The sequence below is a fragment of the Ranitomeya variabilis genome, chromosome 1, assembly GCF_051348905.1.
Source record: "Ranitomeya variabilis isolate aRanVar5 chromosome 1, aRanVar5.hap1, whole genome shotgun sequence".
Taxonomy (NCBI): domain Eukaryota; kingdom Metazoa; phylum Chordata; class Amphibia; order Anura; family Dendrobatidae; genus Ranitomeya; species Ranitomeya variabilis.
The window spans coordinates 84,996,572-85,024,048 of NC_135232.1; the positions used below are offsets into that span (position 1 = coordinate 84,996,572).

Below are 27,477 nucleotides of genomic sequence, written 5' to 3' on the forward strand. Positions count from 1 at the left end.
TTAATTTCTCTGCAGTGCCACCACAGGATAGATAAAGCATTACACCGATCCTATAGGAATCAATAGAATGTTTGTAAAGCATAGAAATGCTGGATCCTCCAGACAGACAGAGCTCTTTGTAGCTGACCTCTACTCTGGCTAACTGGGGGTCTCCCTTTTATTACCATTTTTATTGACTTTTTTAATGATTTTTGCTTCTAACTCCTTTGGTTCTGACAATGTCCACGTGTTTCACATACCTTCTAGCCGAGTACTATTACTAGGAAATGTCCTACTATCAAGAATAGGATTTTTCTTATATTTGTAAAATGTGAAACTCTCAGGAATTTCTATCACTCTAAGGATTCAATCAGGTCAGTCCAACCGTCTTTGGATTCCAATTGAAAGTTGTATTTTGTAAAAGTACGAGATTTTCTGCTTTTAAAAATTCTCAGATTGTAGTTCCCCCAAATCAAGTTGCTTTTTATTATTTCCGTTCCCGTGAGTCCTCCAGCTATTAATAATGGAAGAAATGCAAGTCTTCATCTGTTTTCCCTTGTGGAAACACCCAGAGCCAAGAGTTTCAATGTGTGAAGATCTTGTCTTCTGCTGGTTCCAATCACCAAATAAGTCACCAAGGACTGTTTCAGTAAAACTCTAAAGGGAACCTGTCAGCTGATTAATTCTACCAGAACCACGGGCAGCATGAATCAAAGATTGGCAATTTTATTGTAGACAAACATTTATTGCCTGACAAACAGGCAATCCCCGCATGTGTTGGGGCTGTCAAACAGCCAGCCGCGAGACATGCAGCCACGGGAACTTGAACATATTATTCGAGCACGTCAAAATCACTCGGTTAGCACACGAGTAAAGACTGGTATTAATAAAAATTGTAGCGCATCTTTTCTTAAAGATCTACATTGTTCTGTCCTTCCATTATTCTGGAAATTTCAATTTTGGGGGTCTCCATTTAATCTTGTCAACAGAGCGAATCTGATAATGTTAGCCCCGATTGAACAGTGTCAGCATGTGTTAGGAGACGCTTCCAACTGGTAACGCCCACTCAGTTGATAATTTATTCATTCATTCCCAGGAGAAATAACACCGGAATCTAATATTTTAAGAGTGGTGACCGGTCCTCTTTAAATATGAATAAATCTATTGTGCAGCTCCCTAGTCCTCTAAGCCACCGTCATGCACACAAACATGGGATAAAACCAGACGCCACAACGAGCCTTGAAGTTTATTATGCAGACACTGAAATAGCTTAATGTCTTTACGTTGCTGGTTCACAAAATGCATCAGTCTAAGTGTTCTCAATGGTAATTGTGATTCTTATCAGCCATTGGCTTTACGAGCCCTGCATTACCTGATGAAATATGAAGAATGCCCGCATGCATTATTTATTGTTGATTTATGAACGGGCTATTGAATGTAACCCAGTCAGATGATTTATTTGTGTCACTCTCCAGTGTCTGGTTTACTAGATAACAATCACGTAAAATTGCCCCTTTTATTGGATTGTTTTTTTCTCATTTCCGCAGCCTTTAAATAAAATGGCAATTTTTGGAATGGAAGAAGACGAGTATAACTCACCCAGATCTGCAGCTTGATTCTTTTTTCATTTTTGAAGACAGTCTTCACCTTGAAATCTATCCCCACTGTGCTCACAAAAGCGGAGGTGAACGAGTCGTCGGCATACCGAAACAAGAAGGACGTTTTGCCAACGCTGCTGTTTCCGATGATAAGTAATTTGAACATATAGTCAAAGTTCTGATCAGACGTGTCTTTCTGTCCATATTTGGAGTCCTGTACAGACGCCATCTGTAAGATAAAGAGTAGCACTTATTACTAGAAGGTCTTCTCTTTGTCAGCGCTGTATTATCCTTTGCATGTTTGCTATACTTTTGGAAGCTTCAATTAGACACGTTTACCTATACAATCTTCTCATTTATATTTGGGTGATTCCATTAACTAGAATGATGGTCAGGATAAATTCACTACACCCCAAAACGTTTTTCTACAGCAAAGAATTAATTTTTGTCCATGCACCTAAGATATGGCCCACTGTCTCATGTATATAAACCTAGTCTTATTAGCCCTTGTGGTCCTCAAGAAGACAACCAAAGAGAAGAGTTGAGGACCACACCAGGTCGGTTAACAAGATTAGATTTACACATATTGAAGAGAGATTGAGGTTTCAGGAACTGAGATGAGTAAGAAAAAAAAGAAAAGAAATTCAGGAGAACAGCAATATTTACATCAGTAAAAAAAAAACAGAATCATATTCATGGCAAATCGCAGGTTATTTAAGTACGCCACGCAAAATATCTCCAGAAATATATATGTTCGGTGGAACTATTTGGATACCTTATGAATGGTAGCTCTTTTGCTAACAAAATGACATTTATATAGCAAAGACAAGAGAGATATCTGAGCAGACCAGGAATGCTATTATCGCCAATCACAAGCAATCTTAAGGGTGCAAGACATCTCTGAAGACTCTGGGCATCATAGCTTCAACAATTAAAATTTTTTGCCACAACTAGAACAGTTAAGAACTTTCCAGGACATGTTGGAAACAGGAGAATTGACCCTACAAAATTGGTTGAAAATATGGCAAGTAAACCACATACAACATCTAAAATACTTCGGTCTGGGCTGGAGACATCAGGAGTGATAGTCAACACCATACGCAGCAAATTGAGCAAAACAGAGCTCTATGAGCGGAGGACAAGAAAAGGACCCTAATGCTTAAAAATAAAAATATAAAAGAGTGATTATTATACCTATAAACTATCAATAGAATAGGTCAATAATATCAGATTGGTGGAGATCCAACACCAGTACCCCCACCATCAGTTGTTAGGTCCTGCAGCTCCCCGAATATACACAGTGCATGTAGCCAGAAAAGCTCAGCTCAGAACACTGTGCAATGGCTGCTCTTGGGCACTGTATCTACGCAGGAACTGCTAAAAGCTGATTGTGAGGGTGTCGGGAATTGTATCCCTACCGAGCTGATATTAAATGGACTTGTCACATGAAAATAACGCTATCAACCTGCAGAAATGGGGTTAATCAGTGGCTGTAACTGCGCTCACGGCACTGACTGACAGCCGGCAGAATGCGGGCACGTTTACAGTCGCCGCTCTGTATACTGAACCCGCATCGGTGCCACTCTTATGACTGAATGCTGAACACTGCTGGGAGGTATAAAGTTAATTTCCTCCTGGCAGCGGGGCTCTAAGTACAGACACCAGAAGGTTCAGATGTTATTAACCTGCAGATTAACCGCAAATCCTTGGTCCTTAATAATGTAGTCATGGACAACCACTTAAGTGCTCCTTGGTGCTTTTTTAAATGTCATTTATTACCCTACACCATTTGTACCACCGATATTAACCTTGGTCAGGGTCCCATGACTTTAAATGACAAGAACTCTAGATCTCTCATTCGTATAAATAAAATATTTGTTCAGAAATCAATACGGATTGCAGGCAATTATAATGTACAAAAAATACAATTGATGGAACCAAATGAGAAATAATCAGGATCGCATCACATCAAAAATTTCATGTGTATTTATATATCCTGGAATAGTGTTGACATATGATAAGTGACATGTGCCGTAGTATTGGTTGACTTGTAAATTGATAATAATATACTCAAGAAGGAAAACACATAGCTTGTTGGAGATACCACGCTACCAGTAAAGCACTATATTATACAAGTGCTGAAAAACGTACAGTAAATGTGTAATATGATTTTATTATGTGCTGAATTGGGAAAGATGAAGATAAGAAAATGTAAACCATAAGCCAGAACAAGTATTGACAAAGAGATGGAGGGGACTATGTTACAACACCCAAGGGGGTAAGATAATGATACTGTTTCCAACATGTAAAAATACCGTACTTCCACCATGTTCAAATTAGTGCAATAGGGGATAGTGACAGAGGCCTCCCCCCATCCCGTAAACTGTTCGCACTCCCCGAGTCCCTTACATTAGTCCAGTATTTTAGTTTAAGTAAAATATTGATGTAATTATGTTTTCACTTTGACCTCACAGTTTTTTGTTTGTTTTTTTTTACAAAAAACAAGTTATACTTAGTAATATTTTTTTGTTCCATTATTAAGTAACATTTTTTAATCTATTCCTAAGCCTAACACTAGACCTAAATCTAGCTCCCAGTCTAATTCTATTCTTAGTCCTAATACGAGACCTAAGCCTAACTCTATCCGTAAGCCTAACCGTATGCCTAACCCTATACCTAGATCAAATCCTAAGCCTAACCATATTCCTCAGCCTAACTCAATCTATAGCCCTAACTTTAGTTAGAGGTAGAAAACTGTGAAACTGTCACAGCAACTCTTAGTAATGCATGAAGACAGTATTTGCACTGCACTTTATTCCTTCATTAGCTGCTACTCTTCTGTCCTCTTGTTTGCTGCTTATGCCAAGAACAACAGGTGAGACTAATTTGTCGTCGGCTGTTGCACTCTGCAACATTATGTAGAGCTTTGGTCACTGCCTATGCAGAGCACAGTCAACTACATCTCACCTGATACGCTCTGTATAAGCAGCTCCAGGTGGGCATTTACTGTGCCGCTCAAAGGAGAAATGGTTCCTGTAGGTGTTGATCACTTGACAGATATTTCAGATATCTTGAAGCACATTTCCTGTTTATACCGGGTGATTTGCTGCTGAGAACAATAATTTTTGTTCCAGAATGAACATCACTCTGTATGTCACATGCACACACTCACGGCCGACGTTAGGGGCAGGCAGACCAGGCAGCTGCCTAGGGACCCTGCTTCTCCAGGGGCCCCCAGCTGAGCCAGTGGCATGCCGCTAATAGCTGCACACCACACGGCTGCTGAGGGGCCTTGCGCCTCCCCCAAATCGCTGATTCAACTTATAGGCATCACAGATGCCGATACAGTTGGAAGCATTGATGGCTGAGAGAGCGTCAGCTGACGCTCCCTCTCCAATCACTCCCCCTCTATTTGTGACTCAGCAGGCACACGATGTCACTTCATCATGCGCCACACTGTGCCAGCAGTGGGGCCAATGAGACCGGAGAAGTAGAACCTGAGGCAGATCGGGGAACAAGGAGCAGGGGTGAGTATTGTGCAAGTGTGTGTGTATGCATTATTGTGTGTGTGTGTATACAGTATATGCATTATTGTGTGTGTGTGAGAATGCGGGTGCTCTATTATACTGTGAGTGTGTGTGCGCATGTGTGTCTGCACTATACTGGGTGTTGGGGAGCTGCACTACACTGTATGTTGGGAAGCTGCACTGTACTGTGTGTTGGTGGGAGCTGCAATACACTGTGTGTTGGGGAGCTGCACTATACTGTGTGTTGGGGAAGCTGAACTGTATTGAGTGTTAGAACTGCACTATACTGTGTGTTGGGGGAGCTTCACTGTACTGTGTGTTGGGGTGCTGCACTGTACTGTGTTGGGTAGTTGCACTATACTGTATGTGGGGGGAGCTGCACTGTACTGTGTGTTGGGGGAGCTGCACTGTAATGTGTGTTGGGGGAGCTGCACTGTAATGTGTGTTGGGGAGCTGTAGTATAATGTGTGATGGGGAGCTACACTATACTGTGTTGGGGGAAGTTGCACTATACTGTGTGTTGGGGGAGCCGCACTGTACTGTGTTTGGAGGGGAGCTGCACTATACTGTGTGTTGGGGGAGCTCCATTATACTGTGTGTTGGGGGAGCTGCACTATACTGTGTGTTGGAGGAGCTGCATTATACGGTGTGTGGAGTGGGGCTGAATAATACTGTGTGTGTGGAGGGGGATGCATTATACTGTGTGTGGAGTGGGGCTGAATTACATTGTGTGTGGAGGGGGCTGCATTACACTGTGTGTGGAGTGGGGCTGAATTATACTGTGTGTTGAAGGGGGGCTGCATTATACTGTGTGTGGAGTGAGGCTGAATTAGACTGTGTGTGGAGGGGGCTGCGCTATATTGTGTGTGTGTGGGGAGATGCACTATACTGTGAGTGGAGGGGGGCTGCATTCAGGGCCGGACTGGCCATCTAGCAATTCTGGCAAATGCCAGAAGGGCCTGTCTGGGCATGGGCTGCCTTGTCTGCTACAATGTTAACAGAATCGGTGCTCTCAAGACACACATACTGTTAAGAGTTGTGATGGAGCACAAAGTTGCTGACTCCGTCACTTACCCCAGCAAGCCACGGGTATCATTAGAAATATTGGTCTTGTAGAAAATCTTCCTTTCCTCCATCCAGGGTAATATTAGTAATATATCCCATCTGGTTCATGGGGACGGGGACAACATGGGCCTGTGTGATTTCAAATGCCAAGACTGAATTTCAGGCCCAGTCTGTATCTGGCTGCATTAGACTGTGTGTGTGTGTGTGTGTGTGTGTGTGTGTGTGTGTGTGTGTGTGTGTGTGTGTGTGTGTGTGTGTGTGTGTGTGTGTGCAGCATAAGCATATTCTGAAGGGGCTGTAGTACACTCTGAAGGGGGCTGCAATATATTCTGAAGGGGGCTGCAGTATACTCTGAGGTGGGCTGCAGTATACTCTATGAGGGGGCTGCAGTATACTCTATGGGGGGGCTGCAGTATACTCTATGGGGGGGCTGCATTATACTCTATCAAGGACCATAGGGAGTGCATTATACTGTATCGAGGACTATCTGTCCCCATCATTCTTCCTCAGAGTGAACTCTGCACCTGTAAATACAGCCAAAATGTTTGTATGATGTGGAATACTTGAGCATTTGGGGCCCCGCTTTAAACTTTTGCCCAGGGCCCCACTTTCTCTAAAACCGGCCCTGCACACACTCCATGCTACAAACACACATATTGTATGTTATACACACACATTACACACATTGTATGTTATTCACACACACACACAGACACAAACGTCATGCTACACACATTGTATGCTATAACACGCTCTCCACATTACACGTACAAGCTGTATTTTACACACACAGAATGTTACACAAATTTCATGTTAAATAGTGATGAGCGAATATACTCGTTACTCGAGATTTCCCGAGCACGCTCGGGGGTCCTCTGAGTATTTTTTAGTGCTCGGAAATGTAGTTTTTCTTGCCGCAGCTGAATGATTTACATCTGTTAGCCAGCATAAGTACATGTGGGGGTTGCCTGGTTGATAGGGAATCCCCACATGTAATCAAGCTGGCTAACAGATGTAAATCATTCAGCTGCGGCAATAAAAACTAAATTTCCGAGCACTAAAAAATTCTCGGAGGACACCCGAGCGTGCTTGGGAAATCTCGAGTCACGAGTATATTCGCTCATCACTAATGTTAAACACACTGAAAATTTCATATACACTGCATATGTTACATATACTACGTGACACATTTACACTGCAGTGTACACCCACTATGTGTTATACATACACTGCATTTTACAAACACATAGTGCAGGTCACTCACTCACTCAAGATTTTAGGATGTATAAAAAGAGAGATAAAATCCCTCTATTATCCCTTTATAAATCACTAGTGAGGCCACATCTAGAATATGGGATCCAGTTTTGGTTTCCACATTTTAAAAAGAATATTCAGAAGTTAGAATCAGTTCAACGACGGGCAACTAGATTATTACAAGGGGTGGAAGGTCTCTCATATGATGAAAGGTTGGAAAAGTTGGGCTTGTTTAGCATTGAAAAAAAGACATTTCACAGATCTCATTTACATGTATAAATACAGGTGCTTCTCACAAAATTAGAATATCATAAAAAAGTTAATTTATTTCAGATCTTCAATACAAAAAGTGAAACTCATATAGTCATTACAAATAGTGAGATCTATTTCAAGTGTTTATTTCTGTTAATGTTGATGACTTTGGCTTACAGCCAATGAAAACCCAAAAGTCATTATCTCACTAAATTAGAATACTTTATAACACTGCAGTGCTGGGGTCCTGGGTTCAAATCCCACTAAGGACAACATCTGCAAGGAGTTTGTATGTTCTCCCCGAGTTTGCATGGGTTTCCTCCCACACTGCAACGACATACTAATAGGGAACTTAGATTGTGAGCCCCAGTGGGGAGAGGGCCAATAATGTTTGTAAAGCGCTGTGGAATAATTGGTGCTATATACTGTAAATGAATAAAATAAATAAAAAATAAACACCAGCTTGAAAAATTATTTTAAAATCCAAAATGTTAGCCTACTGAAATGTATGCTCAGTAAATGCACCCCCACACCATCACACCTCCTCCTCCATGCTTCACGGTGGGAACCAGGCATGTAGAGTCCATCCGTTCACCTTTTCTGCATCGCACAAAGACACGGTGGTTGGAACCAAAGATCTCAAATTTGGACTCATCAGACCAAAGCACAGATTTCCACTGGTCTAATGTCCATTCCTTGTGTTCTTTAGCCCAAACAAGTCTCTTCTGCTTGTTGCCTGTCCTTAGCAGTGATTTCCTAGCAGCTATTTTACCAAGAAGGTCTGCTGCACAAAGTCTCCTCTAACAGTTGTTGTAGAGATGTGTCTGCTGCTAGAACTCTGTGTGGCATTGACCTGGTCTCTAATCTGAGCTGCTGTTAACCTGCGATTTCTGAGGCTGGTGACTCGGATAAACTTATCCTCAGAAGCAGAGGTGACTCTTGGTCTTCCTTTCCTGGGGCGGTCCTCATGTGAGCCAGTTTCTTTGTAGCGCTTGATGGTTTTTGCCACTGCACTTGGGGACACTTTCAAAGTTTTCCCAATTTTTAGGACTGACTAACCTTCATTTCTTAAAGTAATGATGGCCACTCATATTTCTTTACTTAGAATTTGTATTATGGCAAGAAAAAAGCAGCTAACAGTCTATTCAGTAGGACTATCAGCTGTGTATCCACCAGACTTCTGCACAACACAACTGATGGTCCCAACCCCATTTATAAGGCAAGAAATCCCACTTATTAAATTTGACAGGGCACACCTGTGAAGTGAAAACCATTCCTGATGACTACCTCTTGAAGCTCATCAAGAGAATGCCAAGAGTGTGGTGCAAAGCAGTCATCAAAGCAAAAAGGTGGCTACTTTGAAGAACCTAGAATATAAGACATATGTTCAGTTGTTTCACACTTTTTTGTTAAGTATTTAATTCCACATGTGTTAATTCATAGTTTTTATGCCTTCAGTGTGAATGTACAATTTTCATAAGTCATGAAAATACAGAAAAATCTTTAAATGAGAAGGTGTGTCCAAACTTTTGGTCTGTACTGTATATATACACAAATATATTTATATGATATATATATAGCACCACATGCAAATATCTAGCCCTCTTGAAATGTCATCTGTTAGTTTTTAATTTTTTTATCTTTTCGTTTTTTGCTGACATTGGAATAAAGAGTCTTTTATGTGTTTTCAGCTTTTTCACTAAGGGCTATTTGTGGATATTTGGTTTACTTACATGCTGCAAGGAGCCTGGAAGAATTTTGTGTCCTGTGGTTTAGTTATATTTTTACAATTACGGTGATATATGCATTACTGGTACTGATTCATATTAACATTTATTTACCATCTAGGCAAGTTACAGACTGTTTTCCTTACTGATCCTTGGTCTGACTACTGGTACTGACTATTTTGACTATTTGTTGGTACATTGTGGTCCCACATACATGTTCTTTACAGTGGTGTTCTTTTCTTTACAGAGTTCATTAGGGGCAGTGAAGGCTAGCCATCGTTGAGCGGAGGCGCCACTTCACCTTTAGGGTGCCAACCACCGCGGTAAGGCAGGGTGACCAACAGGCCAATACTAGGGCTGGTAGCCCCACTTTTCACTCCTTTCGTGCTCCTCCCTGTGTGGTTTACAAGCCCCCCTGTTATTAATAAAGTTGTTGTATATAGTAGGTGGGTCTTTTCTTGTTTTGGTTTTTTTTTTTTCAATTTTTTCAGACCTACAAAGGTTCAATGTTTCTTGTTTTTTTGTTTTTTTTTACTCCTGGAACCCTTTCCAATCCGAAGATTGGGGAGTGTTAGAATGTAGACTGTAGACGATAGCCAAGTGCAATGTGTGACTATCTCCAGTAGTCCTATAGATAATGAATCGAGTGTGGCCTCACATACATACCCACCACTTAATTGTAACAGGGCATTTTAGAGCCCTGTTCTCAGGATTGGTGGTGGTCCCAGCAGTTGGACCCCTAGTTATCAGCAAAGTATCACGCATCCTGTTCATAGTTAAAATTATAGTCCTTTAAGGAGATCCAGCTACAACAATTTGACAGAAGTGGAAAATGTGTACTTTTGGGTAATTTTAGGGAAAAACACTCTGTATACGTGAACTGCATTTAGTAGTTAGTAAGACTACTGAGAATCGAGTCTTAGAAAAGTAACTGAGATTTTCCACATAAATTAAAACATTATTCAAAGTGACATTTAGATATTAATTAAAAATACCATGTTTAGGATAAGATGATACTGGAGAACCTGAGAACCTGGAAATTACTGTCACCGGGATTTCAAACATGCTCATCAAGCAAATCTGCATAATTAGAAGATGTCTTCTAATTTCCAATGGAATATATTAATAGCAGCCATCTCAAAACAAGTCCCTGAAGAAAGGGGGCTGCTGCAGACTGGAGACCCTTTAGAGTAACGGCGGCGAACCTATGGCATGCGTGCCAGAGGGGGAATGCAGAGCCCTCCCGGAGGGCACGCGTGCCTTCTCCTCAGGACTAGTGCTATCATCACTCTTCTCAGCCCCCTCGCCATCTCCCTCATCACTAGCACTGTGGCCACTCTCCTCTTCACCCATGTCATCCCATCAGGTCACGCATCCTCCCATCAGTCTGTGCGCGGGCTGAGGAGAGTGGCAGCGCTAGTGCCCCCATGAAGGATTGTGATATATGAAGAGACCAGATCAGCGTTGGAACAGGCAGAAGTGAGTAGTTACCATATATACTCGTGTATAAGCTGAGTTTTTCAGCCCATTTTTTTGTGCTGAAAACTCCCCCCTCAGATTATACACAAGTCATTGTCCCAGAAGATGAAGAGGAGGAGCAGCGTGTCACAGGAGGCAGGAGCCGGCGACTACAGCTAAAGCCTGTGCCTGCTGCTGAAGAGAAATGAATATTCACTGCCAGTGCAGTGAATATTCATTTCTCTTATAGCGTGCAGTGTCAGCCACAGCAGCCAGCTATCATGGGTGCCCTCTCATTAAGGTAATGAATATTCACCTCTCTTCACTCGCATAGGCGTGAAGAGAGGTGAATATTCATTACCTTAATGACCGGGGACACGTGATCGCTCGGCCACAGATGCTGCTGGTACAGTAACAAGATGCTGCGATGGTGCGCAGGGAAGGTAAGTAGGATTTTTTTTAATGCTTTTCTCATGGTAGCCATGCATGCAAGGATAGGGATGAGGAGCCATGCACACAAGAATGGGGATGAGGAACCATGCATACAAGGATGGGGATAAGGAGCTATGCATACAAGGATGGGGATAAGTAGCTATGCATACAAGGATGGGGATGAGGAGCCATGCATACAAGAATGGGGATGAGGAACCATGCATACAAGGATGGGGATAAGGAGCCATGCATACAAGGATGGGGATAAGGAGCCATGCATACAAGGATGGGGATAAGGAGCCATGCATACAAGGATGGGGATAAGGAGCTATGCATACAAGGATGGGGATAAGTAGCTATGCATACAAGGATGGGGATGAGGAGCCATGCATACAAGAATGGGGATGAGGAACCATGCATACAAGGATGGGGATAAGGAGCCATGCATACAAGGATGGGGATAAGGAGCCATGCATACAAGGATGGGGATAAGGAGCCATGCATACAAGGATGGGGATGATGAGCCATGCATGGAAGGATGGGGATAAGGAGCCATGCATACAAGGATGGGGATAAGGAGCCATGCATACAAGGATGGGGATGAGGAGCCATACATACAAGGATTGGGATGAGGAGCCATACCTACAAGGATGGGGATAAAGAGATATGCATACAAGCAGGGCCGTATTTAGAGTTTCTGCTGCCCTAGGCACTTTTAGTGCTGCCCCCCCCCCCCCATTGGTGAGTATGACACTATCGGCAGTGACTTTAGCAAGAATCGCTGATGTGAAAGTCGCCTTTTGCAGCAGATTGGGAAGTTTTTCTGCATGTGCCGCGTAACGGATCACTTACGGCAACACTGCGTTCGGCCTCATTCATTCCTTATGGTATTTGCGGCACTTGCCATGATCTGGCAAATGCGGTACCATACCTCCCAACTTTTGAAGAAGGGAAGGAGGTACAAAGTGTGCGTCGCACGTAGCGCGCCGCGGCAAATTTTAGGCCACGCCTCTGACCACACCCATTTCACAACTAGTCACACCCATATCCACGTCCCAACCACAGCCATTTAGCACTGCTGATCACACTGTTTTATATACAATAATTATAAATGAAAAAATATGGCCACAGTGCTCCATACTGTATAATGGCCACACATGATGCTCCATACTGTATAATGGCCACACATGATGCTCCATACTGTATAATGGCCACAGATGATGCTCCATACTGTATAATGACCACATGATGCTCCATACTGTATAATGGCCACACATGATGCTCAATACTGTATAATGGCCACACATGATGCTCAATACTGTATAACGGCCACACACAGTTCTCCATGATACTGTATAATGGCCACAGTGCTCCATACTGTATAACGGCCATACATGATGCTCCATATTGTATAATGGCCACACATGATGCTCAATACTGTACAACGGCCACACATGATGCTCAATACTGTACAACGGCCACACAGTTCTCCATGATACTGTATAATGACCCCCCCTCCTGTATGCATGGCTCATATTCCCCCCCTGTATGCATGGCTCACACACTCCCCCCCTGTATGCATGGCTCATATTCACCCCCCCCGTATACATGGCTCATATTCACCCCCCTGTATGCATGGCTCATATACACCCCCCCCCTCTGTATGCATGGCTCATATTCACCCCCCCCCCGTATGCATGGCTCATATTCACTCCCCCCATATGCATGGCTCATATTCATCCCCCCCGTGTGCATGGCTCATATACACCCCCCCTGTATGCATGGCTCATATACACACCCCCCCCTGTATGCATGGGTCATATTCACCCCCCCCCCTGTATGCATGGCTCATATTCACCCCCCCCTCTGTATGCATGGCTCATATTCACCCCCCCCCCCGTATGCATGGCTCATATTCACCCCCCCGTATGCATGGCTCATATTCACCCCCCCCCCCCGTATGCATGGCTCATATTCACCCCCCTGTATGCATGGCTCATATTCACCCCCCTCTGTATGCATGGCTCATATTCACCCCCCCCTCTGTATGCATGGCTCATATTCACCCCCCCCCCTCTGTATGCATGGCTCATATTCACCCCCCCCCTGTAGGCATGGCTCATATTCACCCCCCCGTATGCATGGCTCATATTCACCCCCCCGTATGCATGGCTCATATTCACCCCCCCCCCCGTATGCATGGCTCATATTCACCCCCCCTGTATGCATGGCTCATATTCACCCCCCCTGTTTGCATGGCTCATATTCACCCCCCTGTATGCATGGCTCATATTCACCCCCCTGTATGCATGGCTCATATTCACCCCCCCTGTATGCATGGCTCATATTCACCCCCCCCCCTGTATGCATGGCTCATATACACCCCCCCCGTATGCATGGCTCATATACACCCCCCCTGTATGCATGGCTCATATACACCCCCCCCCCTGTATGCATGGCTCATATACACCCCCCCGTATGCATGGCTCATATACACCCCCCCCCCGTATGCATGGGTCATCTCTCCACCCCTCCCTCTGTATGCATGGCTCATATTCCACCCCCCCTGTATGCATGGCTGATGGCCCATCAGCCATGCATACAGGGGGGGTGGAATATGAGTCATGCATATGGCTCATATATTCCCCCGTAGGACCAGGTATATACCGTGCCCTGGCATACACAGGGGTGGCAGAGCAGGACTTGGATGGCGTGCGGGGAGTTTGCCAGTCAGCCGGACCGGGACCCGCTCGGCTCTGCTATATCTGCGCAGCACTCACCTTCAGGTCGTGCGGGTCCCGGTCCGGCTGACTGTCATACGATTTCTCCGGCGTCAGCATCGGGGCAGAGGAGCCGTTGAACTCGACCATGAAGATGCGAGCGTCGGCTTCCTCCTTAGGGGGAGACGGCCGCCCACGACTGCTCCGAGCTGCGGCGCGAGAAGACACTTCCTGGCTGGATAGTGCACCTGCTCTCCGCGCCCCCCCCTCCTACACGCCCAGTGTGAGTTGTGAGTATTGTTTTCAAGGAGGGTGGGTGGGACTCGGTGGCAGGGGGCGGGAGGCGGGGGGGCGGGGCCGTCGGTCGCTTGTGACCTGGGACAAAAAAAAACAAAACCCTTGCTCAGGTGCCGCCCCCCCGCAATGTCGCCGCCCTAGGCACGTGCCCTCGAGTGCCTAGTGGCAAATACGGCCCTGCATACAAGGATGGGGATAAGGAGTCATGCATACAAGGATGGGAATAAGGAGCCATGCATGGAAGGATGGGGATAAGGAGCCATGCATACAAGGATGGGGATAAGGAGCCATGCATACAAGAATAGAGATAAGGAGCCATGCAGACAAGTATGGGGATAAGAAGTCATGCAGACAAGGATGGGGATGAGGAACCATGCAGACCAGAATAGGGATTAGGGGACAATGCATACCTGGCTTATACTTGTGTCAATACTTTTTCCCAGGTTTTCATGGCAAAACTAGGTGCCTCAGCTTATACTCGGGTCAGCTTATACACGAGTATATATGTTTTTGTTTTTTTAATGTGAGGCAATTATACTGTATGGAGCACTATGTGGGCACATTATTCAGTATGAAACTATGTGGGGCCATTATACAGTATGGAGAATCGTGTGGGGCCATTATACAGTATGGAGCATTATGTGAGGCAATTATACAGTATGGAGAACTATGTGGGGCCATTTTATAGTGTGGAGCATCGTGTGGGGCCCATTACACTTTATGCAGGACTATGTGGGGGCCATTACACTGTATGGAGGACTATGTGGAGCCATTATACTTTAATGAGATCTATGTGGAGCCATTGTACTGTATGGAGGACTTTATTTGCCCATTATACTGTATGGAGGGCTGTGTGGGGATTGTAGTTGGAGAATCATACTGTGATGGGGTCACCATTCTTTGTTGGGGAAACTAAGGGAGGTACAGTAGGGTCATCATACTGTGCGTGTGGAGGAGTTCACTATGGAGATATCATACGGTGTTTGGGAGAACTTTTGTTAGCATCATACTTTATTATCTGTTTTATTCAAGGTTTTTTTATCCTTTGTTATTACATATTTAAAGTAGGCCATTAGGCCATATATTTTTTTTACTTCTGTTACATAACATATTATATTATTCCACTATAATTCCAAAAGTTAATCGTTTTATTTGATAAGGAAAAACTTCCTCAATTGTAGACATTTTTTTTAACAAATATCAAGGTTGGCCCACGACTTTGTCAAAGCTTTAAACTTTGGCCCTCTGTGTATTTGAATTTGATGTCCCTGCCTTAAAGGGTTTGTTCTCATCATGATAAAGGGTTACAATTGCAAACAGGTTGTAAAAAACAAACAACTTTGCAATTTTACTTTTGATTAAAAATCTTCTCCATTCTCAAGAAAAGACCTTCACTACAATTGGTGGCTGGTATCTTAGGCTTGGAGTGCAGCGCTTACAAGCTCTTTGATATTGACTATAGAGTGCTAATGTACGAGTTGTCTTTCTAATCTAAAACCTCAGTATTCAGGGCATTGCAGTTTGGGCACTCGGTCTCTAAAAGGTTCGCCATCACTGATCTATTCTAGTGTAACCTGTCACTCTGTGATTTTACGGTACACGGCACATGAATTGCCGGCTTTTATTCTATCTATTATATATGTGTGTGTGTTTTGACGAATATTTCCTTCAAAAACGATGTGTAAATGACATAGAGATTTGCACTACGTAAAAGCTCATGTTAAAATCGCATTGCAATCGGATAGCAATCGCACTGTATTCGGATGTAAATCAAATGCTAGATGTGAAAAATCGCACTGTACTCGCATTACACTCGTGCGACTCTCGGCAGGAAGACTTGGACCGATTTTTCATACGTTAAATGTGACTCCGGCCTTAGGCACTAAAATCCAACAGTCGGATGCTTTTTTTCCTCTGACATCAGAGAAGAATTGGGAAAACACCATACATGAAATGGTTGTCTGCACCCGCTGAAATCAAGTTTTGCCGACATTCATCTATTGTGTATGGGTAACATAATAATAAATAAAATATTATCACACCGACTAATTTAGAGTACTTACAGGTGTGCAGGTCACAAATTCTTCCAGACCTTGGGGTCTGATGGGTCCTATTGGAATCCAAACCCAAGACCTCAGGCAATGACATCTACAGTAGTAGAAGATTTGGGCCATGGCTGAAACCTTGAGTAGAACTCCGCTGTGGTTTCTGACCCTGGGAGACATGTTTATCGCTAAGGAAGCTGCATGGCATTATCTCCTGAGGAGCACACGAGGAGATGACCACATCTCCACATTGATTAGTTTGACCTTTCTGATAAAGGAAAGTTCTGGATTGCCTGCGGACTGTGAAGGAACTGCGCTTTTCAGTTTACACTGTATTTTGGAGGTGATGCAGGGATGGACCTTGTATGTGCTATGTGTGTGGCTAGGACAGAATATAAGAAGGCATACAGATCACTGGCTGTTGGACTTTTAATCCGCTCCTCTACCACATTTTTCTTTACTTATATTCTTGTCCCATAAAGAGAACCTGTTACAAGGTTCATGATGCCTCAACCAAAGCGGCCATGAATTAGAGCCTGGCTGCGTAATCGCTGTTAGGTATGTTTTTCTCCGAGAAGACACAGTTTGGAAAGTCGATCAGGGAGTGTAGGGGGAGACAAGACTAACCAGGTACTGCCTCCGTGCGGCTTCTCCCTGCCTTGCTCCAGTTGACTGACAGGTCTCTCCCCGTGTACATACATGGAAGAGCCCTAGTAATCACCTGGAGCAAGGCAGGGAGAAAGTGGCCAGGAACCACACTGGACTAGCCACATCTATCCCTACAGTGCATGTCTTCAAACTATGTCTTCTCTGAAACTCCTCGGCGTTTCAGAGTAAAGACACCTGTCTGCAATCGTACAGCCTGGCACTGATTCATCCTGCTTATAATAAACTCTTAAAGATTTAGTTGTCCTTGGCAGCCCAACAAACCAGCAGATTCGACAGGGCCTAGTACATAAGATGGCCGCAGCATATTAATATTTAGTGACATTTCAGGGGGGCACTGCCTACTTTGCATTGATGTGCAATAATTAATTTTTTTGTGATCTTTGCAGTTTATACTATAGTGACAGCCATTTCATGTTTTTAATGTAGACACATGGAGAGATTGTCAGTAAAATCATAGCACCTTGGCGTCTTTGCTACGGTCTACCAGCTCCTGACTTTTTGCCAATTTCTTGACAACTGGTTGATTGCAATCTTGTCTTCTTTTGCTTGCTCGTTTTGTATGAACTACTTGATTCTTCCTGACAGGCCTGAATGGTCTATGCCCGGTTTCCCTGCTGTAAGATACGGCTACGTTCAAGAGTTATCACTGACGATCTCATGGTAGTCCGGAAGAGAGTGACACAGGAGTCGTACTTTATAATGATCCGATGACGACATACCATGATAAAGTGAAGCTGCCATATACATATATAAAAAAACGGATTGTACTATTGCAATTACAAATTGCAAATAACCTAGACGCCATACAAACATTTCTTACCACGCAGTGAAGGGGAGTTTGGCATTTGCCACATATGAATGGTGACACAGTTGGCAAATATAGTCTGGCTCTATATCTTTATATGTTTAATGTCTTAATATTTTGTTACCAGCAGTCCTACTGTATATATTAAGTACAGTTGTGTGAGTTGAGAACATCAGCTACATCTATATGAAATTGCTGGACATCCCATTCCAAAACCATTGACGGTAATATGGAGTTTTACCCCTACTGCAAGCATTAAAGGATTATTCTCATGCTTCAAAGTTATCCTCTATCAACATAATAGGGGATAACTCCCTGATTGGTGGGGGGTCCATCCGCTGAAACCACCACCGATCCCGAGAACCTGGGCTCTGAAGAGCCCCACATGAATGCAGCAATGGCAGATCATGTGCAGCGCTGCTCCATTCATTCTTAATTGGACTGCTGGAGATAGCTAAATGCAGCGCTCATAAAAATGAATGGAGCTGCTGTGAACATGACTGACCACCACTCCATCCACATGACTGTTTGATTTGATTTGATTTGTTTGTTTGATTTTTTTTCCAGAAAAAATAATTGTATTATCATCGGGATGGTATCTATATATCATTCGCTTTCACGCATCGGCAGTGAATAAAATTTATAGCACCAAGTACAGTTTCCTATGTTAATAATTACAATGTAGCTGTAAAAATCAGATACTACTGCATATGGATGATTCGTAAGGGATCAGATTTTTCTTTTTTCGCACCCGTAGAATTAAAAAGGTGAGTCTCATCCACAGATACAGAAGACACTGGTGCATGCTGCAATTTTTCCAGTGAATGTTCAGTATGTGTAAAAAAATAAAAAATAAAAAAAAAACCCTGTCATCTGAATAACATTGGTCTGAGCGCTGCGCGTGTGATGTCTGTTTTCACACCGACAGTGCTCCGACCTAAAGTACGATCGTGTGAACAGAGCGTCAAGACCGCAGAGCTCTTTTGTACCACTGATATCATACAAATGTTCGTCTAAGGCCACGTTCAGTATTCGGTGACCGGTCAGTATTTTACCTCAGTATTTGTAAGCCGAAACCAGGAGATGAACAATCAGAGGGAAGAAATAATAGAAACACGTCACCACTTCTGTATTTATCACCCAATCCTGGTTTTGGCTTACAAATACTGAGGTAAAAAACTCCCCAAATACTGAACGTGTGAAGCTGGCCTAAGAAGATCACATGGCAGTGTGATTGATTTTTACTCATCTGTTCTCAATAGTTGTAAGCAAAACACCTGAACTGAATAATTAGGAGGGAGGGTTCACTTACTTTTGGCATACATGGCACATGATAGATAATTTGGCATTCAGCTTGCTTTCTTGACAGGCCACTGTAGAAGGTTAAGCTTTGCCTGAGAGCCTGCAGCCGCAGCTGCTCCCACTGATAACACAACATGGACTCCCATAGGACTTAATGACTTTGACACGGTACAGCAATAGACATTACCACGGAAAGTGAAAGTCGGACAATAAATCACATCTTTTCATATTTGAGGAAGAATTTGACATTGAGATATACAAGACCATATAGATATTATGGGAAACACCAAACATATGCATTGTCTAAAGAATGTAATAAGCAGCTCAATATGGAGGACCTGGCCTGTCCTTGTGTTACACAAGAGCCCACAGATTTAAAAGAAAGGGGAACGGCGTAATGCTTAATTTCCCCTGTGCTGGCGCTGTAGAGAAATGTAAGATTTGCTGTTTGACTCCCCAATGGATTACAGCTGATCACTGGGGGTCCGGGTTTTGGGATTCTTCTAAGAGGTGGGAATTCAGCAGTCTATTGTGAAGTTAGGAAAATGGAAAGAATACAATATTGGGTATATGTAATCACGCCATCATTTTCAGCTTTAAATTCACAGATAGATAATAGATACAAGCATGGTCATCAGATGATTCACTGACCAGACTCCAGCTACAGTCGGTCATCGTGGACGGGGAGTAGGAGAGGAACCTCACTTTTCTATATAATGTAGATCATTTCATAGAGTTGTTAAAATAGTGTAAAAATTAACTCAACAATGAACACAAGATGCCATTACTGCTCCTGTAGAGGGAAATGCTGGAGATCACTTCATCACTCATTTAATCTCTGGTAATAACACACCTTGTGGATCCCAAATCCATCCCTTGTACACTGATACAGCCATTATGTAGATATTTAGGACCTGTCACTTCATCTGGCTGGTAGGTAAGTAAAATGTCTTTGTGTAATTGTGTGTTATTATACATGGCACTGTAAACAGACAGTTGTATTTCCAAGAGTGTATACAATGCTGATAGATAATAGGTAGATAATAGATGATATTGATCCTAGGACAGTCTCTGCATAATTATACAGTAACTACATAAAATATCATATAAGGGCACAACTTGCCTGGTTCATGCATAGGTCACAACATAGCTAATTTAGTAAAGCAGACAACGACAAGCCTTAGCCCGGTGTACGCTGCGGAGTAAATTCTTTAAAACCTGGGACATATTTGTAGCTGTTCATCACATTTTTCAGAACTACTGTAAATACTAATGTGTGCATTCCTGATTGTAGTATTGTGCACACCACCTGATTGTAGTGTGTAGTATTGTGCTCATCACCTGATTGCAGTGTGTAGTATTGTGCATATCACCTGCTTGTAGGGTGTAGTATTGTGCACATCACCTGATTGTAGTGTGTAGTATTGTGCACATCGCCTGACTGTAGTGTGTCGTATTGTGCACAGCACCTGATTGTAGTGTGCAGTATTGTGCTCATCACCTGATTGCAGTGTGTAGTATTGTGCACGCCTGATTGTAGTGTGTAGTATTGTACACAGCACCTGATTGCAGTGTGTAGTATTGTGAACACCGCCTGATTGCAGTGTGTGGTATGGTGCACATCACCTGATTGCAGTGTGTGGTTTTGTGCACATCACCTGATTGTAGTGTGTAGTATTGTGCACATCACCTGATTGTAGTGTGCAGTATTGTGCTCATCACCTGATTGCAGTGTGTAGTATTGTGAACACCGCCTGATTGCAGTGTGTGGTATGGTGCACACCTGATTGCAGTGTGTGGTATTGTGCTCATCACCTGATTGCAGTGTGTAGTATTGTGCACATCACCTGATTGCAGTGTAGTATTGTGCACATCACCTGCTTGCAGTGTGTAGTATTGTGCACATCACCTGATTGTAGTGTGTAGTATTGTGCATATCACCTGATTGCAGTGTGTAGTATTGTGCACATCACCTGATTGCAGTGTGTAGTATTGTGCACAGCACCTGATTGCAGTGTGTAGTATTGTGCACAGCACCTGATTGCAGTGTGTAGTATTGTGCACAGCACTTGATTGCAGTGTGTAGTATTGTGCACAGCACCTGATTGCAGTGTGTAGTATTGTGCACAGCACCTGATTGCAGTGTGTAGTATTGTGCACAGCACCTGATTGCAGTGCGTAGTATTGTGCACAGCACCTGATTGCAGTGTGTAGTATTGTGCACAGCACCTGATTGCAGTGTGTAGTATTGTGCACAGCACCTGATTGCAGTGTGTAGTATTGTGCACAGCACCTGATTGCAGTGCGTAGTATTGTGCACAGCACCTGATTGCAGTGCGTAGTATTGTGCACAGCACCTGATTGCAGTGTGTAGTATTGTGCACAGCACCTGATTGCAGTGTGTAGTATTGTGCACAGCACCTGATTGCAGTGTGTAGTATTGTGCACAGCACCTGATTGCAGTGTGTAGTATTGTGCACGCACAGCACCTGATTGCAGTGTGTAGTATTGTGCACAGCACCTGATTGCAGTGTGTAGTATTGTGCACAGCACCTGATTGCAGTGTGTAGTATTGTGCACAGCACCTGATTGCAGTGTGTAGTATTGTGCACAGCACCTGATTGCAGTGTGTGGTATTGTGCACAGCACCTGATTGCAGTGTGTGGTATTGTGCACAGCACCTGATTGCAGTGTGTAGTATTGTGCACAGCACCTGATTGCAGTGTGTAGTATTGTGCACAGCACCTGATTGCAGTGTGTGGTATTGTGCACAGCACCTGATTGCAGTGTGTAGTATTGTGCACAGCACCTGATTGCAGTGTGTAGTATTGTGCACAGCACCTGATTGCAGTGTGTGGTATTGTGCACATCACCTGATTGCAGCCTCTGTGTTTGCTCAGTGCAGTCTCGCAGTCCCTCTTGCAGCATCTGTGGGGTTAATGTGCTGTGTGAGGAGGCACCGGCGCTGCTTTGTCTCACTCACCTGCACGGGAGCTTCGTGTCTCATTCTGCCCGAGTTCTCCCTTTCCTATAGCTAAAGTCTGATCCAATTGGAGAAACGTCCTTGGTCCTCTGCGGCCAGATCCCGGCTCCTGCACACTGAGCACTCGGCTTCCTGGAGGATCAGCACCAGGAGCTGTCCACTGCCTTCATCTACTCCTCGCCTGTCAGCGCCCCTTCTGGTTCTTGTAGTCCTGGAGCCTCCTGCCTCCCCTAATGCATCACTGTGACATATGCCGGGATATAAACTACACCTCCCACAATGCAGCAGTGCACAGCTTCCATCTGGCAGCCTTTCTCCACTGGAAAAGTGAAAGATGCAGTTGCCCCTTTAATGCTCTTGTTCTCGGGCTGTGCAGGGAGTGAGGATGATGATGGTTCTGGCCATTGTGCTTGGCATGCAAGGCATAGACCAGAGGTACCTACCTTCCCATACAGCTCCATGTGACTGGCAGGCTCCTGTGTGACTGGCTGCAGGCGGTGTGCACACTGAGGATGGGAAGAGGCTGCTCAGCAGCACAGACCAGCATCAGTGCATCAGCAGCTGGAGAGGACACAGGGCAGGGAGGACACAGGCAGCAGCAGGGCAGGGAGGACACAGGGCAGGGAGGACACAGGCAGCAGCAGGGCAGGGAGGACACAGGCAGCAGCAGGGCAGGGAGGACAATGGCAGCAGCAGGGCAGGGAGGCCAATGGCAGCAGCAGGGCAGGGAGGACACAGGCAGCAGCAGGGCAGGGAGGACACAGGCAGCAGCAGGGCAGGGAGGACACAGGCAGCAGCAGGGCAGGGAGGACACAGGCAGCAGCAGGGCAGGGAGGACACAGGCAGCAGCAGGGCAGGGAGGACACAGGGCAGCAGCAGGGCAGGGAGGACACAGGCAGCAGCAGGGCAGGGAGGACACAGGCAGCAGCAGGGCAGGGAGGACACAGGGCAGCAGCAGGGCAGGGAGGACACAGGCAGCAGCAGGGCAGGGAGAACACAGGCAGCAGGGCAGGGAGGACACAGGCAGCAGCAGGGCAGGGAGGACACAGGCAGCAGCAGGGCAGGGAGGACACAGGCAGCAGCAGGGCAGGGAGGACACAGGCAGCAGCAGGGCAGGGAGAACACAGGGCAGGGCTCTCCTCACCCACAGGGAGCACTACTAGGTCATTACCTCTGTCCTCAGCAGCAGAGGATGGACTGCTCTCCCCACTGCTCCCAGCAAAGCCATCAGGAACCAGTGCACCCTAAAAATCCCACAGACCCAGCATAGACCCTCCAGCAGGACAGCCATACTGACCTAACCATGCATTGTGCTGGAAACATAATAATAATAATAATCTTTATTTTTATATAGCGCTAACATATTCCACAGCGCTTTACAGTTTGCACACATTATCATCGCTGTCCCCGATTGGGCTCACAATCTAAATTCCCTATCAGTATGTCTTTGAAACATCCATTTAAAGGGACTCATCATCAACACATTCTCCATTTAAATTCCAGCATCTCTGAACAATGAATTCACCCTGCGCCCACGACAAGGTCTGCACAGGGTCCCATAAGGTGAGATAAATGACATGCTCCCCCCTCCTCCAACCAGGACTCTGCTTCCGAGGTGTCATGGCTGTGATAAAGGGAGGGATACATGGGAAAATGATCGAGCTAAAGAGAAGGATGGGTCCGATAACAATTCTCCAGCTCCTGATGACACTTCACAATTGCTCTCCCAAAATGCACTAAGACAAGTTCTTAGATGAGCGGTGCTATTCAGTAAGGTGTTCAAGGAACATTATATAGAGGGGGCAGACTTAGGAAGGTCTCAATCGTAAACGTTATATTTAAAATAGCACTCCCATCAAACTATTTATCTTAATATATAGCAGTCATCGTATTATACAGCACCGTGTACTTACAATTGCTCATTTTGCCTGTCTACCCAGATAATTCTTCTTTTCCATTAGATCTATTACATCAGGTGATTAATAACTGACTAAGCTCTATGTAGAAATAGGAAGTCTCTTTTTCCTACATGATTCATTCTCCTCTTCAACTTCAGACCCAGCTGCTCCTTGTCCCTCCTGCCAGGCACTTTTGCAGTGATGACTCATGCTGTGACAAGACCTAATACATTCTACATAGAGCTTAGAAGGATTCAGCTGGTCCGTTTTGAATCACTTGATGTCATAGATCTAATGGAAAAGAGGAGAATAAGCAGGGTAGAAAGGCAAAATGAGCAATTGTAAGTACACAGTGCTATATGATATGATGACTGCAATATATTAAGAGGAGCAAAAATTTTATGGGAGCAACCTTCCATTTTTACCAAAATATAATATTTGAGAATCCTTTTTCTAATTTCTGCTGCTAATCAGCCACTTCCCGATGTAAGGGAAAATATAATAGTAGGAATATAGTATTAGCATAAGCCTGACATTCACATGATTAACTCTGCTCAAAACACCATAAAACCAGCGAACTCTTATTACACGTCAGGCGGCTAACAGGATGAACAGGGAACGTCAACACCTCGATTTTCTTATGTGTTAGCCTTGGATTTTTTTCACCATTGTTGGCGGGATTTGGGATTTCCAAATGTTTTTGTCCAATTTATCATTTGTGACTTTTTTATTACAAAATCACTAAATTTTTGTGCAAACCTACACCAGTATCCTTCCCCCCGGGCTGGAGTAATTTTATTTACTTCTGACATTTTTCAGCAAATTTTGCTACATTTTAGCAAAACATGGGACCTTTTGCTTTAAAAAGGCACTAAAAAGGTGTGCACAAAATTGTCTTTGAATCAGCATCCTGCCTGTGCAATCTTGAAGAATTTGGTGCAAAAATCCAGTATTGAAAACCACAAGACAAAAAGAAAATGGCTAACAAAGCTCAAAATAGAATCTGACTCATAGAGTGCAGGAGCCAAGCCTAGGATAGAATCGGAAAGTATCTTCTAAAGCCGCCAACGACAATGATATCATAGTAGTATAGTATCGTCTGGCAATAGTGCAATGGAGCTACTAATTGTACCCTATGGCTGTCTCACAATTCTGATTAACTACTTGCTGCCACCATAAGCATCGGACATAAGTCCAGACTCTTTCACGGGCGTTGATTTGTAGTCCAGGCTAGAGGCCCAATTATTAGGCTGCCCTGAGTGTTGACCCTGTTGTTTAATAGTGTACTCTGCTGCCAAAATTGTTTCCCCATTATTGTTACAACATTCATATGTCTAGCTGCTGGTGCCATTGTTTCTTTATACCGGCGCTCACAACGACCAAACTTGGCACCTGCTCTCCCCAACTACATAGATATGTGCAATCAGTTTTCTATGTCTAGAATGAAGGCCCTTTTACACGAGCCCCGATTATCCATCTGGTTAAGCATGCCACCCATCCCCCACTGAGCCAGCCAAATGCCTGTTTGTTGGGTGATCATGTAATTTATGCTGGCAAGAAGAAAAAAACATTGTTCACGGTGGTGAATAATGCTATTTGGGGACATAACTAGAGATGGGCGAACCTGAACAGTAAAGTTTGGCGTCTGTACCGAACACCTACTGTTCAGGCACGGACACCAAACACGGACTTCACCAATGAGTCCGTGTTATTGTTCAGGTTCAGCTGCCCGACCATCGGGTGTTTGTCGCACGTCATGTGCATGACAGCGCGGCAAACACAGCTTCTGATCAGTGATTAAATCATTCCTGCCGATCAGAGAGCCGTGGTTCCCACGCTGTCAAAAGACAGCATGAGCCCGCAGCTATGACCGGAGGTATAAAGTTTACCTCCGGTCACTGGTGTCAGCTGATGGGACTACCACCACTGCTGCTTCTAATAACTGTGAGAGCAGGAGTTGCTGATGGGAGTATTCATCAGCTGGCTTCTGTGCTGTAAGTAAATAATTAAAAAAAGAAACTGACGTGGGTTCCCCTGTATTTTTGATAACCAACCAGGCAAAACTCACACCTGGGGGCTGCAACCCGCAGCTGTCAGCATTAGCAAGGTTGGTTAGCAAGAATAGAGGGGTCCTCACGCTGTATTTTTTAATCATTTAAATAAATAATTTAAAATAACAGCATGGGGTCCCCCCCATTTTTGACAACCAGTCTTGCTAAAGCAGACAGCTGGGGGCTGGTATTCTCAGGCTGGTAATGGGCCATGGATATTGGCCCCCACCAGCCTAAAAATAGCAGCCTGCAGCCTCCCAGAAATGGCTCATCTATTACCTAAAGTTCTCACAGATAGATAGTGTCAGGCTGTAATTGACATCTCCCTTCAAAAGAGCTAGAAGGTGTGAAATGTTTCCCCTTCTTCCTGGTTCCCAGCTAGACCCCCTGGTGAGATTGGAGACAGTAGACTTCTTGCTCAGGATACCATATGCTGTGACCCCCTGTGAGACCTGCAGTCTCAGAACAGATGTTAAATTATTTATTGCTAGTCACACATATATGCCTATACATATTTCCCAACAACCGTCTACCTGCTTCAGTTTAAAAAAAAAAAATAAAAATGGAAGCAACTAGTTAGTATGACACCTGAGGAAAAAATCAGTCCATTTCTATCGGAGGGTAACACTCATATGTATGTGTGACTGCAGCCTTAGACTCACATATACATGTTCACACTGCATCTGTGGTGATGCAAACAGGATGCAAACAAATTCCTCTTTACGCATAACTTAGGCAACTTCTAACAGATAAGTTTCCATTTTTAGCCCAGATCCAAACGTATACTGTGAATAATATGCAAACATTTGCAGTCTCTCTAGATTAATCCTCTATTTTTTTTTTTTTACTCCCAAGTATTACTGAATACTAAGACACACTGTTCAGTACCATCAATAAATTGTTACCTAAACGTAAAAGAATTGGAAGAAATTTTAAAACAAATGATTTCTTCCACAAATCGCTCTGGTCTTAGCTGTATCTCGTATTGCAGAAAAGCCAAATTCACTTAAATAGATCTAAACTGCTATACCAGACCCAGAACATAAACTGGGGGTGCTAATGGGAAAACCCTTTAAGGCCTGTTTCACATGTCAGTGGCTCCGGTACGTGTGGTGAGCGTTTCCTCAAGTATCCTAGACACTGACTCACGTAGACACATTAAAATCAATGTGTCTCTGCACATGTCAACGTGTTTTCACGGACCGTGTGTCCGTTTGAAAAACATGGAGACATGTCAGTGTTCGTGGGAGCGCACGGATCACACGGACCCATTAAAGTCAATGGGTCCGTGTAAAACACGTACCGCACACGGATGCTGTCCGTGTGCCGTGCAGGAGACAGCGCTACAGTAAGCGCTGTCCCCCCTGCTTGTGGTGCTGAAGCCGCCATTCATTTCTTCTCTCCAGCAGCGTTCG

At 44.3% G+C, this 27,477-nt stretch overlaps 1 protein-coding gene across 5 annotated transcripts in view; it reads right to left on the minus strand.

The window, feature by feature from the left end:
* Nucleotides 1-23,422, minus strand: part of RAB3C (RAB3C, member RAS oncogene family) — a 237,345-nt gene extending 213,923 nt beyond the window's left edge. The window contains exons 1-2 of one of the 5 annotated variants that reach the window (XM_077285749.1): nucleotides 23,416-23,422; nucleotides 1,579-1,806 (exon numbers count right to left, since the gene is read on the minus strand). In XM_077285749.1, the coding sequence (XP_077141864.1) occupies nucleotides 1,579-1,806; nucleotides 23,416-23,418 (231 nt within the window). In that variant the 5' untranslated portion in view covers nucleotides 23,419-23,422. Of the gene's footprint in view, nucleotides 1-1,578; nucleotides 1,807-18,883; nucleotides 18,961-19,140; nucleotides 19,270-22,113; nucleotides 22,499-22,556; nucleotides 22,658-23,415 lie in introns of those variants that run through there. The other 4 variants (XM_077285740.1, XM_077285732.1, XM_077285724.1 and 1 more) reach the window with 4 other exon arrangements.
* Nucleotides 23,423-27,477: the final 4,055 nt, after the last annotated feature.